The sequence below is a fragment of the Manacus candei genome, unplaced genomic scaffold, assembly GCF_025592945.1.
Source record: "Manacus candei isolate 608988 ecotype Guabito, Panama unplaced genomic scaffold, ASM2559294v1 h1tg000063l, whole genome shotgun sequence".
NCBI classification, from domain to species: domain Eukaryota; kingdom Metazoa; phylum Chordata; class Aves; order Passeriformes; family Pipridae; genus Manacus; species Manacus candei.
The window spans coordinates 1,383,814-1,401,707 of NW_026138111.1; the positions used below are offsets into that span (position 1 = coordinate 1,383,814).

The window sequence follows — 17,894 nt, forward strand, 5'->3', positions numbered from 1 at the left end:
TGAGACTAATTTCCAGAAGCTGAACACATGTGGGTTTGAAGCTCAGTTAGCTTGCACCACTGATGACAACTAAAACCTGTGAGGCATCCTCTGACTCTCAAAAACCTCATATAGATATAGTCATACTGATTTGGTTTTGAATGTTGCCTGCTGTCTTGGTTTATTTGCTGGTTTATTCCCAGCTGAGCGAATCCCTCCTGGATGGTGCCATGAGAAGAAGATGAGCTCAGTCTTGGGTGCAGCCCTGAGCTTTCCAGTGCAGCCTCAGATGGCTGGCCAAGGTGACACTGATAATCTCTTGGTAGTTTACTTTCACAGTTTTGTTTGGAGACTCACTGTAATTTGAAATAATCATCATCAAATCAAACCAGTAATGGGTAATAATGATGCAAACACCCTTGCTGCCCCACGGGCAGGTGTTGCCTGGCTGGCTGAGGGTACCCAATGAAACTATTGCAAGTGGGTTTTCCACACACCCCAGAGAAGCTTTGCCTGCCAAAGGGGTAATCACGGAACCAGGTTAATTAAGAAAGGGCACAAGTGGCGTAAAACCTCAGGGGAATTGCAGAGGCTAATTGAAAAAGCTTTGTACTGTAAACACGCCCACAATTGATTAAAATGAGTTGTAAAACAAAAACAGAGGGTTATCAGAACACAGCCAACATTAATTCTGGCAGAAGTAATTGATTGTGGCAGCAAACATTAGACATTCAAATAAAGAGTGGCTGTTTGAGCAAATGAAAAGAAATGGAGCCTGTGAATATGAGTTCCCCAAAACAATACAGAAATGTTGGGCAACCATAAAAATAATTTTTTATTATACACCAGCATGGTCACTAGACACCTTGAAAAAGATCTAAACAGAAATTAAATAAACCACCTTCTGTTGACACCATACAGACTGCTACTACTCCAGAAATGAATGATAACCTAACCCTTAGAGATCAATAGAAAGAAGCCAAGAATTTCTAAATGAGTTTTTCACTCCTCCTTAGCAAAAATCAGAAGAAAGATCATAGCAGGTTCATTCTAATTTAGCAAACTACTTTTGAGAAACTTGGCATAAGGAACTGAGCCAGAAGGAAAAACATCTAACAGAGAAGACAATTATATAAAAAAATCCAATTATCACAATTAGCTAGTTATACTGATTGGTCTATTATAAAGTTTTCAATGCAGAGCTGTATTTCCAGGGGAGTTGGATGTGAGACTATGTAGGAGTGCTGAAAATTATTTCATGGGTTAGATTTTTGTAATGAGGTAAACAACACACAATTACACAGCATTGCATATTGGGTTATTCTTCTGGGACTAATCTGGCTCTCATGACAGCAATGGCAGTGTGATCAAACCTTTAAAAGAGAAGCACATAGCTGCATTTATACTCTTCCTTTCAATTAAGAACAAAACAAACCCTAGTGCTAGACCCGAGGAAGAACAATAAAAAAAATAAGTCTGTGATTACAATCCGTAATCTTACATCTGGTAATAAAGATATCTTTTTATTTTAGTTATAATTGCTATTAATTAGCAGAATTCCCTATATCTCTTTTCTGTTCTATTATTTTTTGTCTGCAAAGCATCCAAGTTATGCAAAAAAGTATGCTCCTACAGGCTAACCACTATCTACAATCCTGGAGGAGTTGGTTTTTTCCACTAGTTTTGGCCCTATGATCTCAAATTAAGCTGATTGTCCCATGGAAAGCCAACCTTTCTCCATCTCTTACCCAGAACAGTACAGACAAATCAAATGGGAGGTGCTGAACGCTGAGAACTAAGTCTTAAAACAGAAAATATACAACTAAGACATTATGAATGTACAGCACACTGGTAATTTACTTCCTTTCATTACAGCTGGTATTTCCTGGATACATAATGCACGTGTCTTTCCCTATCTCTTTTGACTGTTTTGTTCTTTACCTGCAGAGCACATCTGTGCTGTTTAATGCACTTCTAATACTGCGTGCAGCTTTCTGCCACCTCCTTTTTCTTTGCCATACAACCACACCATGCTCCACTCAAACCTACAGAACGTGCCTTTTGCCGTCTCCCATCCCTCTTTAGTACCTTGTTGAAGTAGAGCGAGGAGCCAGATGAGATTACCCCACAGCCTTCTTCAGGCTTGACGATCTCTCCCCCAATAATCTCCTGCCACTCTGTCTTCAGGGTGCCTGGGTTCTCAAAATCAGACATGATGGTTGAAGAAAGGGGATTTTCAGGCTGACATTCGGTGCCCCGAAACCCTGAGTCACACCTGAAAAGAAGTGTAAACGTAACAAGCTTTTAAAGACTTTATTTGACACTGACAATTAGTTAAGGTGGTGCAGTGACCTTTTAAAATTAGATGTGAAATAACAAATCATTCTTGGACTGGAATTTTGGAACATGGAAACAAACTAGAATAACTGGAAATCCCCCCTGTATTTTATTTCTAAAAAAAAAATCCCTGTGGTGTCCAGAAAGTTTGAAGCTGGCAGGCAGTAGTCTGTGCCCTTGGTATTGCACCCATTCTGACAGCAGCTTCCTAGCAGTGCTGAGCTGGTCCCTGGCATCCTTCTGACCCAGCAAAACAGCTCCAGCACTAAGCTTGTCCCTGGGGTTCTTGTGCAAAGGGCTGGAGAGGCCACCAGGACACCTGCAGCAGGGCAACTCTGTGCCACTTAAGCTCTTCCAATGCTTGGATCTGCCAAGGGTAAGAGTCCTTGGACAGATGTTGTGGAGCAACTGGCTGTTAATGTTGCTTGAATGGTCTAACCCCTCCATAGTGCTTTTACTTTTTAATGTTTAATCTAAAAATAAGAACAACAGCCAAGAAAAGAAAACTGTGGAAAGTAATAAGATACCTGAAGTATCAGGAGACCATTGTTAAGAGGGACTGACAAGGGATTTATACCTGCAAACACCGTGGTCGCACCAGCCGTGCCCGCTGCACATGTTGGGACACTGCTGTCCAATGTAGATGTTGTCCAAGGCCCACTCATCTTGGGCTGTGTAGTAGCACTGACTCCAGCGGAAACGCGTGGCACTGGACCTTAAAAGCAATAACAATGCTTTACTTTGTGACTCTTGACAGAACTGCAGGAAAAAAAAGATAAAATGTAACTAAAAAAAATAAAGTTGATATCGCAATCACAGCCCAGGCTGCAAAGGCTGGCACAACCAAAGACAGATCTCTGTAAATTATCTTTCTAGACCATGCCACTTGCTCCACAGGGCTATATAATGGACTTTCCAGTCATTGATGACATTTCTACATAAGCGTTACAGGGATTTTGAGCATTATTTTAAGGTAAGCCTCACAATGAGTATTCCTGGATTTTTATTGAGTCCCTTTCTGTGATGGGTGCAAAACTAGAAAGGTGGATCTAGGGCATGACTTTGGTTTTTATATTTTTGGTCATAGTTAACAGGTCAGAAGTTGTGTAAACAGGTTCCTTCTGATATTTATTATTAAAAAAATTATTAAAGCTCCTGAGTGTAAGTGTTTCTTCCATTTTTTTCCCCTTACAACAATAGTTGACTGTTTTTTCTTGGATATGAAAATTTCTTTTTGTCAGGATGATTCTAAATTAGATTTAGCTCACATGTCTCTGGTGACATTGAGATCGCCAGTTTTTTGACAAAGATCCTCTTTCATAGCTTGTATTTTTTCCACACTGCAAATAGCTTGCTCCTGCACAACATCTCAAAATCTGTAACACCCAAGGTTTGTGGTGGGGAATCACTGAATTAAATTTCTTGCCTAACTAAACTCTGGATATTTGTAATATTCTTCAAGCAAAAACCTTGTTGTAGTTTCTCCTTTCTAGTTAGTTTATCTTCAACAGCTTATTTTTCTTTAATATAGTGAAGTCAGCTAACATTATCTATTAAATGATTCCTGTTGTTGGCCTTCTAGAAGATTGTCCAATGGGACACTGAAATTTTCCATGGGAGTGACTCCTGCCAACCAAACCCAGCCTGACATCCACCACACTTAAAAACCAAGGCTGGAGAAGAAACTGAATCATGAGAACAACAATTTTTGTCATCATCAAGCCTTTCCAAGCTGTCCTGCCAAACTGTGAACATCCAACAGGTTACAGATGTTGGCTAGTGGCCACTCCCAGATGGTGTATGCAGACACCCTCCACTTGATGCTTGTGCCGGAATGAGACTAAAAAAAATATATTGCACGTGAAATGAAACAAAATTCAGAAATCGTTCATGGTGGGGGCAATATGGGCACTGAGGCTGGATCAGAGCTGTGCAAGGGTAGGACAGAGAAAGCAAGGCTGACTGAAAATTATAAGATCAGATATTGAATTGGGAAAGGCCTGTGTCTGGCCAAGGGCTGGTTGGAGGGAGCTGAGGATGAGAAGCAGGTGGTTCCTATACGAAGCTTCTTTTCTAGCTTGTTTCTGAGCCATATGGTTACATTTTGACAGCACGGGATATAATGCTGTTACTCTAATTTAAGATAAAAATCCCTTTCCCCACCCCCAATAATTTATGTGGAATAAGGCTTATTAAAATGAATATTGTAAAGGTGGCCGAGCCACCTGCTCGCATGTATGGAAGCAAAAAAACAGATAGAGCCGACCTGGGTGGCTGAAGTGGACACTGTGGCAGAGCAGTCAGCCATTCAGGTGGCCTTTCAGTCACATACTAGAAGTTTAATACACGCGTGCAGAAATTTTTAAAATACCAGTTTTGAATTGCTTTAAAAAAAACAAGTGAAGGTGCCCAAAGGCTTGATTTTTTAATGGAAATGATCCTTGTTGTCTGTTCTAAGTATCTGTTTGATATCACAAATACTGTAAGTATTTTTACAGCACACAGAGTTAATCTGCAGGGGCAGATATGCTGATTAAATAATCCCTCAGGATATAATGTATTGATGGGTTACATTAGAAGAGCTATGAATTATACATTAAAAGTGCACAATGCCAGTAATCTGCCCACGAAGAGCTTCCTAGGCTTGTGTAGGCACAACAGACAGTCAATATTCACCACAATTATTTACTGTTTATTTTCTGAGTTCTCTGAGGCCGGCACATCACCTCAGTGGTGAGGTTCATGTTCACTACAGAGTTTCAATGGCACCACAGAGAGCCCTGACAGAGGTTTTAGGCTCTGGAAAGAGCCTAAACTGGTGCTAACTCTAATGCTTGGTGAGGAAAATAACAATACTGATACAGAAGAATGGTATTAGAGCAGGCAAACACACACACCCATGAACTCCCAGCACAATAAAATTGTGTCATGTTGTTTTCCCAAGTAACAGGAGGGAGAGTATTGTGGTTGGGCATCTCTGGCTTTCATCAGGGATGGTGTATGGGTAGAGGTGGGGTGTGAGACTCTGCAGCCTAGTGTTATTTACAGCAAAGTGGAAGAAATTTACAGTGTTACACACCATGGAAGTTTCATGGTGCCCAACAAATGGTGGTGTCCCCTAAACAGCTCCTGGTGTTGCATGATGTGGCATTGATGGCATTGACTCTGCCTCTCACTGGCTGCTGCCAGGTGCAAATGACCCTTCAGGGTGGCTTTGCAGCTGCACCACGGTTGGTTTTGGGGCACAAAGCTCACACCCAACCTACACAAGTTGTGGGGAGAGCCCAGTCCTGTGTAATGACAGAGAACACCTCTGTGCCCAGTGGAGCACCACACCTGAGGCCCCACTGAGAAGATCCCTGTGCAGCTCCACTTTGGGGCTGTTCCCAGGGCTCAGCCTGCACCATGAGGCACAGAGCTCACACCAGAGCCCACAGCCCCTTCTGGGGCTTGTGTGGGTTTCACCTGACCAAAGTGTTTCTCTGGAGAGTCTCCCTGTACCATTTCTGATGCAGGGGACTGCCCCTGCCAGGTGCAGAGCACAGGGACACACGCTGCCGGGGTATCTCCATCTTCCTCCTCAGACTCCTGATGTTGGCTGCACGTCAAGCCAAGGGTGTGCTCTGCTCCACTTGTGACTTAGAAGCTCCCCCAGATAAATGCAGCGATTGCAGGAGGTTTGTTTCTATCATTTAAGGGGAGGGGAGGAAGGCAGGAGGCTCATTACTGCCTGGAGATAAACATGTGGCCGAAACGGAGGTGTGGCGATGGGGGATGGTCCCTGGGGAGCCACATCACAGCGGGCAGGGGTTATTTTTATCTGCAGACAGCGAGCTATCCCCTGGGGACAGCTTTGCCACTGCGGGAATTCCGTGGTCCCCGAGCTGCTGCCAGGGGTGCCGCGGGAAGCGATGCCACCGCCACAGGGCTGCGGGCAGCGAGAGCTGTCATAGATCCGGATTCCTCCCTGGGTGAGGGATAATGTGTGTTAGGCTGAATTGGCAATTGTGAAAGCAACGCTGCTGAAAAGCCAGTCCTGCTCACTGTTTTTGAAAGCTTTCCAAGGCTGCTCTGCACCTCAAGGTAACAACAGCTTAAGAGAATTATGCTGTTAAAAATGGTAATCAACAATTTAAAAAAAGCCATGTTAATTAAGAAAAGAGAATAAGGAGATGAGTGTCATCTGCATTCTCAGTGATAAAATACTGGTTTTCTGGACAATCACCATTTGGACATCTATTGAAATGGGAACTGCAGCACAAGTAAAATAAACCTCCCTAGTTCCTCATATTGTTTCCTTTTTTGTTTTTTTTATGCTACTGGAAGGCAATCTGGCTTTCTGAAGACATTATATCTAAGTCAGGTTGATGTCAAATAAAAGTCATTGTTGCTGTGTGACATTTTACATAAGCACAAGGAAATCATGTCCCAGAAGTACTGCAAGTGAAATGATGTTCTTTCTGTTATAAAATTTTTCAGATATGTGAGTTAAAATAAAATCATTGCCTTCCCTCCTGATATTAAAAGCCCTAATGATCTAATGCAAATTTGTGGCTGATAAAATTATATTTGCTACCTTCTGAGTTACCATAATTACATTTACCCAATTATCCTGAAGCTCTCATTCAGTCATTAGGTGTTGATTTGTTTATGAAGTCAGCAACTGACAGCTGCTTGTATCTCATTAAGGCCTGTTCATATGTAAATGCCTCCCATAAAACTGAAATTAATTTTCATCAGTGTTAGAAATGTTCAGTTCAAGTACAATACAATTTCAGCAAGCAGGTGCATACATTTCACTTCTTCAATACAAGTCTCACTCTTGCAACAGATTTCCCAATATCCCAAATCTCAGATAACACAGGGACCTTACAAAATCATGCTTGACAGATGCAGAACATCTACAGATGTGCAGAAATACCAGCACACCCAGAAAGTTTTACAAGAGAAATAGGTGCTGCTAAGGAACAATTTTCCAGCTGCATCAGCACAGTGCCACAGCCTGACACTACCCATGCACCCAAGGTGCAAACCTTCAGTAAGAGCTGTGCATGAAGGGATAAAATCTCCAGCAACTGTAGCAGGGCTGAGCAGGGGTGTGAGGACAATTGAGGCTACCAAGGGCCAGAGCAAGGCTAACGAGTCATTCCTGAATCCTCGCTTACGTGGTTTATTTCCCTGTGCAGTAAGCACAGGGCAGGGTGTGTATGTTGCAACCTTTGTCTTGAGGGGTTGAGACAAAAGGAAGTTCTCCAAAGCACCCTTGCTCTCACCCCAGTTTCGGGAAGGCAGCAAACCTGGCTCTACCCCTCTGCACTGTTCTTCCTGGCCATTACTAAGATTTTGCCCATGGGTGGTTTTTGCAGTGGAATACAAGTGGGAAAGGGATAGGGGAGGGAGGGAGGACATCCCAAAGAAGAGCCCTGTGGAGCATGTTCACTACCAGCCACCTGGTAGGATGCCCTCCGTGTGGCTGGGCTGGCAGTGAAGGGCACACATCAAATGTTCAACAGGAATGCCCAGGTTTTGGAAAGGCAGAAACTTGCTCTCTGCTGGTAAGTGTGCTTTTAAAATGCATAAAAAATCCCCTCCCAATCTCAATCCAAAAGAACTACTGAGCCCTCAGCCTGTTCCTTGCCAGTGGAAAGGAGAGTTAAAAAGAGGGGAAAGTGGCTGAGATGCATCTGGTGTGCTGGATTGATTTCGGTGAGGAACATGCAGCCAATCTTCCTCTTCATCCCAATAAAGCCATAGCACAACACAACACAGAAAATGTGTTCTATGAAAAGCAAAGAAATGTTCAGTGGTAATTTGTACCTTAATTACAAAAAAAACTCTGGTAAAAGACAGGAATCCCTTCAGATAAAAGACTGTGCAAAGAGTGTGAAATATTTATGATTTGTGCACAGCATAAAACAGGAACCCAGCTATTACTCCATCATGATTTCTCCCCATAGTCTCCTAAATTAAAAATAAATTGTTTGCTTCTGTCACCTCATATGCTGAGAAAAATGAGTAGATCCTAAAGAAGAAAAGGCCCATAACATTGGTATTACCATCAAATACAGAATGTATAATAATAACTTTGAGTACAGTATATATATCTTATAAATAAATTTAAGAATAACAGCCTGCTTTAGAGTGTAACCTGAAAAATTGTAGACACTCTTTTAACTCCTAAGTGCCTATGTGAACCACAGATTTTGCAGCTGGTAGAACATAATGGCATGTAAGACTCAGCACATTATAATCTAACTACAAAGCACTTAATCATAGACTTACTTGTGCTATTTGGTATTATCTGATCTGATATGTTTTAAGGATTTGATATTTGCCCTTGATATTTTGCCTGTAAATAGGAAATTCTGAATATTGGCTGTACAGTAAAAATGGCCAGTGTGTTGAAAGAAGGTATCGTTGTGGTGTGACTGATGAAAATAGGTTGTGTGGAGGCCGTGGAGAGTGCAAAAAATAATGATGAAGGATGGGGAAATACAATGATAACTTAATCTGAGCAAGCTCTCGTTGCAATTGCTGTGATGGATTCAGGTCAAGCATAAGTAAAATGTAACTCTAATTGGAATAATTAAATTCTCAAATGAAGGAAGCCCTGAAGATTATTGGGATTTATGACAACTTTTTATTTGTATATTATAATAAAGATTTTAAAATAAACAATGAAAGAAACCATGTAGTTAAAAAATAAAAATTTTAGGGCAGGCAAATGTAGTTTAATTAAAATAAGATGATTAGTGTAAGGCTTTCTCATAATTTCTGTTGCTGTTTTTTGCAGAAAAGAATGTTATTTTTTAAGACATGCTATAAAAAGAAACAAAAGTTAAAAAATTCCCAGAAATGAATCATTAGTTATTGTTTATAGAAGGCTTTGGTCTGAAGATGTAAACAATAAGGAATGTGCAAAATAAAAACTAACAATCCAAATAAAGCCTTCCTCCAATGGGGCATTTATAGACAAGAACCACTATTTTTGAAAAGGTCTGAACTTTATTAGAAGAGTCAGAGTATGTATTAAAAACAATCCTAAACAATAGTTTCTGTTGACTTTCCCAACATTTCACTCTCAAATTATGTAAGGAATGCATTTTTATGTTAAATACCTGCAACTGGGTCAGCTCTGGCACCCCACCTACTGCCTTGAGTATGACCTACAGAGAACTTGTTCTTTGTCATAGCAATTTAAAAGCAGATGAATTATCTACACCCCAAAAAAAATTTTAAAGAGAAGAAATAAATGCTCACCAAGTCTTCTGTGGTAAAAGAACAGTGATTCTCCTCCACTGAGTAAATTCACTAGAGTGGTAAATACTTGCTGATGTAAACTCCTGACAGCTTGGCATACTGGGAAGACATTCCTTAAAGTAAAACATTTCAAAACCAGATTTAATGTTAGGGAATAATCAGGAGCAGAAAGAAAGGTTAAATATTCAACAGAAATAGGAGCTTGTCTGGGTCCAGATGTTGGAGTGAAAGACCCAGAAGCAGAAAAATCCTGGCATGATGCAGAGAAATTTCTCAGACAACCAGTAGTACAATTAAGGATGGAAAAAAGCCATACAAGTCTTCAAAGAGTTTAGCATTAGTGACTAGTAATGTTTTGCTTTCCTCCATGAGGGTGTGTAGCTCATTTTTTTTTTACTATTTTCACCCCAGCATCTAGCATGGACTATGAAGGAAGCCGACAAGACCACTACGGAATAAGTCCATGAAAGTGACCTCCAGACTCCAGAACATTATACCAGTCATTTTGGAGACCTATTTGTGAGCCCTTGCCTGGGCATGCTGGCTGTGCCCACATTCTCCATCTGCAGGGGGGAGCAGGAACAGACAGAGCCACAGCAGAGCACTCAACTGCAGCTACTGGAGTTGTGTCCAGAGGCTCTTCCTATGCTCTGCAGCCTGTGTTTCCTTTGACACCTACAGCAAGTGGTGTAAATTCCCCTTTCCTGCTTCTATGATTATTTCTGCATTTAAGCCGGATTCCTAGTGAGGTCTGTTCCCCAAACTTTCTTTTTTCTACTCAGAAAATATGATCATTATCACATCTTTTTAATATTAAATATAAATGAAGTCTATTATCCCAGCTTCTTACTGTTTTCTAGAATTGCCCTTCCCATGTTACTTCATTTACTTCATTTTTTTCTGCTATAGTTCATTCATTTATATATACATTGCCAGAATATTACCCAAAACTTTTGTGCTATGGTTTTGATGAGGTATTAATAATGTGCTTGAAAGTTATTACCAACCTGCATGATCCTGTTCTAGGTACCCACTCAGAGAGTTCCTTCTGCCACTCACTGCCACAGCACAGCTTCTCCTGACCATCCCCACATGCCCAAGAGTCTTTTGCTGTTCACTGCTGTGCTCACCCCCATGAGGGTATCAGGTAAGAAGGGGGCCTTAGGGACAGATACCTGCTTATGCAAGTAGCCCACTTTGACTGCTCTGAAGCTAATATTAAAGCAGTGATTCTCTACAGCAGTAACGGCAATTAAGAATATTTATATAGTTAAATTATACACTAATAGTTATATATTAAATATGATCAAGGGCAGAATATATTATTTTACAGAGATGTTTATTGCTCAAATATCTTAGAGTATTAAATGAAGATCTGAGACCTTATTCTGTTTTGCTGGAGCTTCCTTTTAGTAGATTTTCTAAAGGCTTAATTTCCTTTCCAGCAATTTTCAAACAGTTTTCATTGATTCATCTCCCCTAAAAGATCTTACAAAACAGGGTCTGATCAGTGCTTGTGAAGCAAACAAAACTTTCAAACATTTTAATTAATTAGTGTTTTGTTTATTTGCCAGATTATGTCCTTGAAATATACTACAAATAGTCTTTTATCACAGCAACATGGGTGGTGTGAGAAAAACGATTTCGCTGCAAGTTCTTCTCTCTGAACTCAGCTTCATTCAGCGAGGAAAGGAGCACTAAAATCTGAAGGCAACTGATCCTACATTGATGGCAAGCACAAACTCCAAACACCCACCACTAGGAGTTATTCTTGGACACCACGGTGATGCCATGTATAAAAGACACTAACAGCATTTGAAATACAGAATTTATAGCTTTCCTCTGAATTTAGTTTAAGGTAAGAAATCATGACTTAGATTTGCAAAGTGTAAAAACTCATTTACTGCCATTTCTCTATTCTGCCCACCAAAGTAAATGTGCCAAATACAACATGGCTAAGGGTAACTGGGCAAAGCTCATAAAAGATGTGGAACGTCACATACAAATCCTTCTGTGAGCCTGGAGAGCAGGCAGTGAAAACACACTAGGACAAGTTCCCTGACACCCTCTGAACCCGCTCAGAGGCAGCCAAAGGACCTTGGTTAGTTCACCCTGAGGCCAGGGAAAGTCCAGCTTTTGATCTAAGAGGGGAAACAAAAGCACAAAGCATGGCCAAATTCGCTACTCACATTTGTGCTGAGACAGGGCTGAGCCACACAGGGAAATAGCAGCCAACACTGCTATTTGCACTTCCAGCAGAGTGGGGGAAACAGCCGGTCATTATGGCCCTGGACTGTGTTTGAACCAGGGATGGGAGATGAAAGTCTCTACATTACAATCCCCTGAAGGAATGCGCCTTCCATTTACGAAATGGCTGCGCACAGGGGCAGAAAGAATTTCTGTCCATTTAAATTCCAGGAAACAGTACATGCATTTTGCTCAGAAAAACAAAGCAATAGCACAGGAAAGATCTCAGCCATTACCCTGTAGCTCTGTCTAACTGTGCCCCAGCTCTTTTCTCAACCTTGATCCATTTCTGTCACAATTTTGTATTTCAGGCTTTCAGGTACTTTTCTTCCAAATATTATGAAGAACAGTTTAAATACCTCTAATAGTAATTTTGACTGATTCCAAGCAAGAATTTCTTTATTGAAAGGTGATAAAGGAAAAAACATCTTTCTCTGTTCAATGCCAGAAGTGTTATTTCAGATGATCTTTGTATATGCAGAGTTTATGGAAGACAAAGTCCTCGCTGCCAGCCTCACCTCCTGAACAAGATGCCATGTGAGGCCATGGTTGGTGGAGTACTCCAGTTTCACCTGGTTGTCCATATGAGGAGTGAATGCCTCACCGCAGCCCATCACCAAGTTGAACTGTATCATATACGAAGCTCCGATCTGCATAGACTGGGTCTCCACGTAGCGCATGCTAGAAGCTAACTTTGAGTCTCCTGTAAAACTGAGAGACGTAAGGAAAGAGTCAGGATCTGTCCCCAAAATATTTCAAACAGGAACATTATGAGTGAATTTGGGTTAAATATGGTGATGCTTCTGCCTTTGCTTTGTAGATTGGCACATAGGATGAGACGAGGCACAGAAGAATCCGTTGGTACTTCTGCAAATTACCAGGAAGGCCTTGATGTGTCCCAGAATGCAAAACACTGAATTATTCTGTTAGTTCTTACTATATGCTCTTTGTATTAAAGATCAAGTTAGATCAAGAAAGAGCAACATAAGTTAAAAACAACATAAAGAAAGTTCATTCCCCAGGAGTGTCCATTGCCTAAGGTCATGCCACAGTAAGAGCTGTAATGTCATTCCAATACTGGACAGTAAAGATACACCACATCTAGTTTAAAATATTCCTATTACACAGACTTTTCATTCCATTGATTTTCAAGTGATCCTATATGCCATGCATTCCCTGACTTGTCTGTGTTTCAGAATTAATATCTTCTATCCTCAGCTTCTTTTCTGTAGGAGGTACTGATATAAGAGTTATGTTATCCAGTGGATTGGAGAACAATAGTAATGTTTGGAATACACATACACACGTACATGTTACAAGGTACCCAGTTATCACATATACAGTAACACAGTATATAGTCTGAAATTACAAGGTTATTTCATTTAAAGGCAGGGTTTTCTTCTATGCACTTTTCAAAAGAAAAACAAACAACCCAAATCAAAACCCCAAGTGCAAGAGAGGTATAGGGAGGAAGTTACAACAACTTAAACTTTGAATCCAGCACACTAGGCTTTAAAACAGGGCATTTTAAGGAAAGTTTACTTAGAATGAAAATTGCCTCTCCTTAGTTTGAGATGTTTGCTTAGTGTCTTCAGAAGTACTGTTGTCCTTTAAGCTTCAAAATTTTCTAAGGTTATTCTTAAATGTGAACAATTTAGCATAGGGATTGGCTCTTTATAAAGAAAATCACTGCAAATCATCATGCAAAAATGAAAAAGCTAAATTCAGAACTGTGGTGATGAAGAGAATAATCTCGTTCAGAGTTGCTCTTATGACTGAATAAACTAAAGTTTATCTCCTTAAATAAGAAATCATAATCTTTAAATACAGTACAATAGAAGATATTAGCTTCTACTCCTGTAAAATTCAAGGTCATGACGAAGTGGGTGTGAGGATAAGTCAGTCACTTAGCACTCTTTTAAATTAATTCACTGACCCACACCATTTTCTACAGAGTCCTTTCCAGAGAGAGCACTTAAGCCATGAATGTCAGCATCCTGCCTTAAAGCTTTAGAAGAAACTGCTGAAAGCTGACATTAGTTTTGCCATTATTTTGTCATTGCTGTTACTTGGCACAAGTGGAGATGCAGGCTGCTTTCTACTCTCTGATGTTACTCTCTGTAACTTAATTTCCTAAAGGATGATCCAAGTCATGACACCATATGAAACTACCCCGTCTTTGTTGATCAGCACCTTGAATGGACTGCGGATGGACACTCCCTTCACTGCTAGGGCACTGTCATGCACAACTGGACCAGCAGGCAGGCAGTGAGATGTCCTGGAAAACTGTGTCTGAACTGCTTGCTCTTTCAGTTGATGTTGTCAGTGTTTTTCTTCTCAATGGGAAAGATAATTTTAAGTTGAGCAGAGGATACAATGTACACTCACCAGCGGTCCAGCTGACAACCTATGGTTTGTGGCTTCATGGTTAGAACTGAATGCATCTCGGAAGAATTTGTGTGGATAATGCCTGAATTTATTTTTCTTCCAAACTTTACCTTGTACTTTTCAAAATGACAAAGATCCACAAATTTAAAAGTTAAAGCTGATTTGGTCTGACATGGTTTTAATTTCTACAAAGCAGCTTGAAATTTCATGGCTGATATGGGAAAACACAGTTTTACTGAAGCTCTCTTGGGAAATCTGTGCCAATACAAGCAGGCTCTTCAGGTATCAGTCAGCCGTGTGCAGTGTAATCAGCTGAAAGTTACATGTAACAATGCTCTGGAAAATGATTTGGCATTGCACAATAAACCCTGGCACAACACAACAGTTACCTAAAGCTCATCTGAACAGAGTAAAGGAGTTGAAACTAAACAGTTTGATGAAGCATCTGCCCAGAAGCTATCTTCCCAAAGTAATAGAAGAGAAGTGAAGGACTGGTACTCAGCATAGGTGCAAAGAATTAAATGTTACATTTTTCCCTTGTCTTCAGAAAAATTCCCTCTATTCAATATTACTAGCGTAAAATGAGAAAAACCCCTTAAACTCTAATCTTTTCTTTCTGGTGGCATTCAGGTCATTATGAAAACATTTTAAGTTCAGTATTCATTTTAATTTAATAACTTAGCCACTGGATATTGTACATAGTATACTAATCAAACATGGTTAAAAAGTCAGACCAGCTCTTTAAAATGGATATGAAAGAAATGTAAAAAAGGAAGCTAGTGTTGAGATGAAGACAAACTGTGATACTCTATAAGAAGCTCTTTTAAGGGGAGGAAATCACATTATGGGTTTACAAAGTCCTTTATCAACCACCAATTGCCTTCAGCTGAACATGAGTAGCATTAAAGGTAGGGGCTCCACCTTACTTGCCACTTCTTTGCTCTCCAGATCTCTCATGTACATGGTTAGGGGTATGCTCTTCTCCTGGAATACCAAATATTTTCTTTGTTCTGGGAGCCACACAGCTGGAATACATTTCCAGATTTTGTAAAAGATGAAGTAATGTCCCTGGCGTAACAATAATTAACAAAAAAATCTTCAGAAACGAGAATGCAGAGGCTTCATTTTTGTATAAATACGTTGCTGTGAGTTGGTTTCTGGCACGTATATAATTAGACCTGCAGAGGCAAAGGAACACAATACCCATAGGTGCCCTCAGAACAATCACTCTCCCTCAAAGCACTGCCAGCTAATTGGTACTTCTGGGAATGGTATCACAGTCAATGTCAGCCAACCTGCATTGCTCCAAACTTCTCTGAGATCCCCAGAGTTACCATATTTTCAAGGCCGGTACTTTTAGGAATACTGAGAAGCCACACGGATGTTTGTTTTATAAAGCTGCATTGACCGAAAATATTGACATGTTGGCCAAACGCTTGCACCAGCCTGAGCTTTGCCTCCGTCAAAGTCAGGAGACATTTGTGACTTTTTAAATCACATCATACCTACTTTCCTAAATAATTTCTAAATGTATTAACTTAATTAATAGAATTAAGTTGATTACCTGAAATTTTCTGCTTATTACAGAGTAACAATTGATCTAAAAGACAAAACATGCTAAACACAGGTAAACTATCAAGCTGATGTAAGACCACTGTATTACCTTGCTACATAAAGATAGTTCATGACGTGGCAGGTTTACAGTCTTCCCGCAAACTTCTCCAGGGACAGTGGGACTCTCTATTCTTCAATACATTGAGTTAAATCATAGTGTCATAATCTGACTAAAGACATTTATTAAGCAACAGCTTGGTTAATTTTGGTAAACTGCTTATAACAGCTTGGCTATTTTATTCATGTCCTGATGAATATATATATATGTATATATAACCTTGCCAGAATATGAGCATTTTGGGGAAGTGATACATTAACATCATCAAACACTTCTTTTTAAAGGGGTTCTTGAGTTCTTTCAGTATAACCAATATGCTTGTTATACTAAAGTCCAAGATCCAATCTGAAACCAAATGTTGACAATGACGATCAAATAAAGTGACTGTTCCGGACATAGACCATTACAAGCACTCAAAAATCACCTTTGCTCAAAACACATGTGTATCAACAAACCTCTCCTATTTTAAATGAAGCCAGATATGGAAAAGAGCAAGCTGCCTCTTCAAAAAAAAAAAAAATAAAATCCCTCTCCTCAGTTTTCTCCAGTTTTAAGGATAAATGTTTCAGGTTTACAGATTCTGAAGCAGAAATGGAGGCCTAATAGACAATCAAAGGCAATTCAACGAAAATGGGCCTGGGGATGACACCCTGTAAAATGATTTATAGCATATTTCCCATACTTGTACTAATGAAAAAGCTGTTGTCAGACTTTTCTCAAGAGGATGGTGTCAGTGCTACTGCATGCTCTGCTCATAGAAAGTCATGAGTTAGAAAATGAGAACCAAATGGACTCACAGCTGGGAAAAACCAGCAATAATTAATTTAACTAGCAACCATTTGTAGAGACTTTGTGTAAGTTTAAAAATTTCCCTTGAGAGAAACAAGGTCAGTGAAGGATAGAGTTCCTGTCTTCCAGTGATAATGAAAAATACTTATATATAAATACTAAGGAAATATTGCAAAGGCTTTGATTCTTTGATGCATGGAAAGTTCAACATTTCTACTATGCCTGAGCACTACAGATCTTAGTCAATAAATGGGAGGGAGAATTTAGCTCAGTGTTTATTATTTTGATTCTGATTTACATTCATAAGAGGAAAATAGAGTAACCTCTGCTATCTTAAATAACCTACCCTCCTCCTCAAGATAAGCTGGTCTTCTTAAAAGAAGAGAGGGAAAACAATGTCATTAAAGGGCTTTCATTCCAACTCTTTGATGAGGAAGATGCAGTTTGAGCCCTAACATGTTGTTTCATTTTAATGAGCAGTGAGTACTTTCCTTGTCCTTATTAAAGTGGTTAATGGTGCTTCTACTGCCTCATTATCAGCGCTAGAACACATTCGGTGTTGTTCCTACTGCTAAGCCAACTCCTTTTAGTTTGACAGATGATCAGAAAGTCAAATCAGATTGCTCAGAGATACTTGTTAATAAAATTCCAACAATGTTTCTCTGAGTGTCCACGGGGACACTAAAATTATTTATATTTTCTTGAGGTTTTCCATAATTACTGTGATTGTACTTTCTCCAAAGAAATAAATCTATGCCAATTAAAACTATACTGGGTTTATAGGTTGATCAAACTAGCATGAAACTGTTATTTGGTTTTAATCAAAACACAGATTTTAACTTGAACTTCCTTTGTACTAATTCCAAATGTTACACTTGTGTGCTCCAGAATTTTATTTTTGTGAAGCATGTTAATGTTTTACTAAAAACGCTTATTTTAATGCAGTACTAACAATTTTTTTTCTTTGTTTTTCCTTTCTTTTTGTTTTCTTGCCTTTATTTTCTTTGGGGTACGTGATGTTTCCTTGCTTTTATTTCTAAATACACAGCATATTTTAGGCGTAATTGCAATATGTCATAACGCTGATCACAGTGTAAATGACTAAATGGATGTATTACTAGACAAAATAACTACAAATGGCTAATGTTATTCTGCCCACATTTTGCTGCCTTTCCTATCTGGATTGTAATCTAATGGCTATATACACAAATCTGGACATCAC

At 39.7% G+C, this 17,894-nt stretch overlaps 1 protein-coding gene across 2 annotated transcripts in view; it reads right to left on the reverse strand.

Moving 5' to 3' along the window:
* RELN (reelin) overlaps positions 1-17,894 on the reverse strand; it is a 279,445-nt gene that overhangs the window by 72,810 nt on the left and 188,741 nt on the right. For both annotated transcript variants that reach the window (XM_051805023.1, XM_051805024.1), the window contains exons 21-24: positions 12,342-12,534; positions 9,577-9,689; positions 2,894-3,031; positions 2,068-2,254 (exon numbers count right to left, since the gene is read on the reverse strand). In XM_051805023.1, coding sequence (XP_051660983.1) covers positions 2,068-2,254; positions 2,894-3,031; positions 9,577-9,689; positions 12,342-12,534 — 631 coding nt within the window. The remainder of the gene's footprint in view (positions 1-2,067; positions 2,255-2,893; positions 3,032-9,576; positions 9,690-12,341; positions 12,535-17,894) is intronic.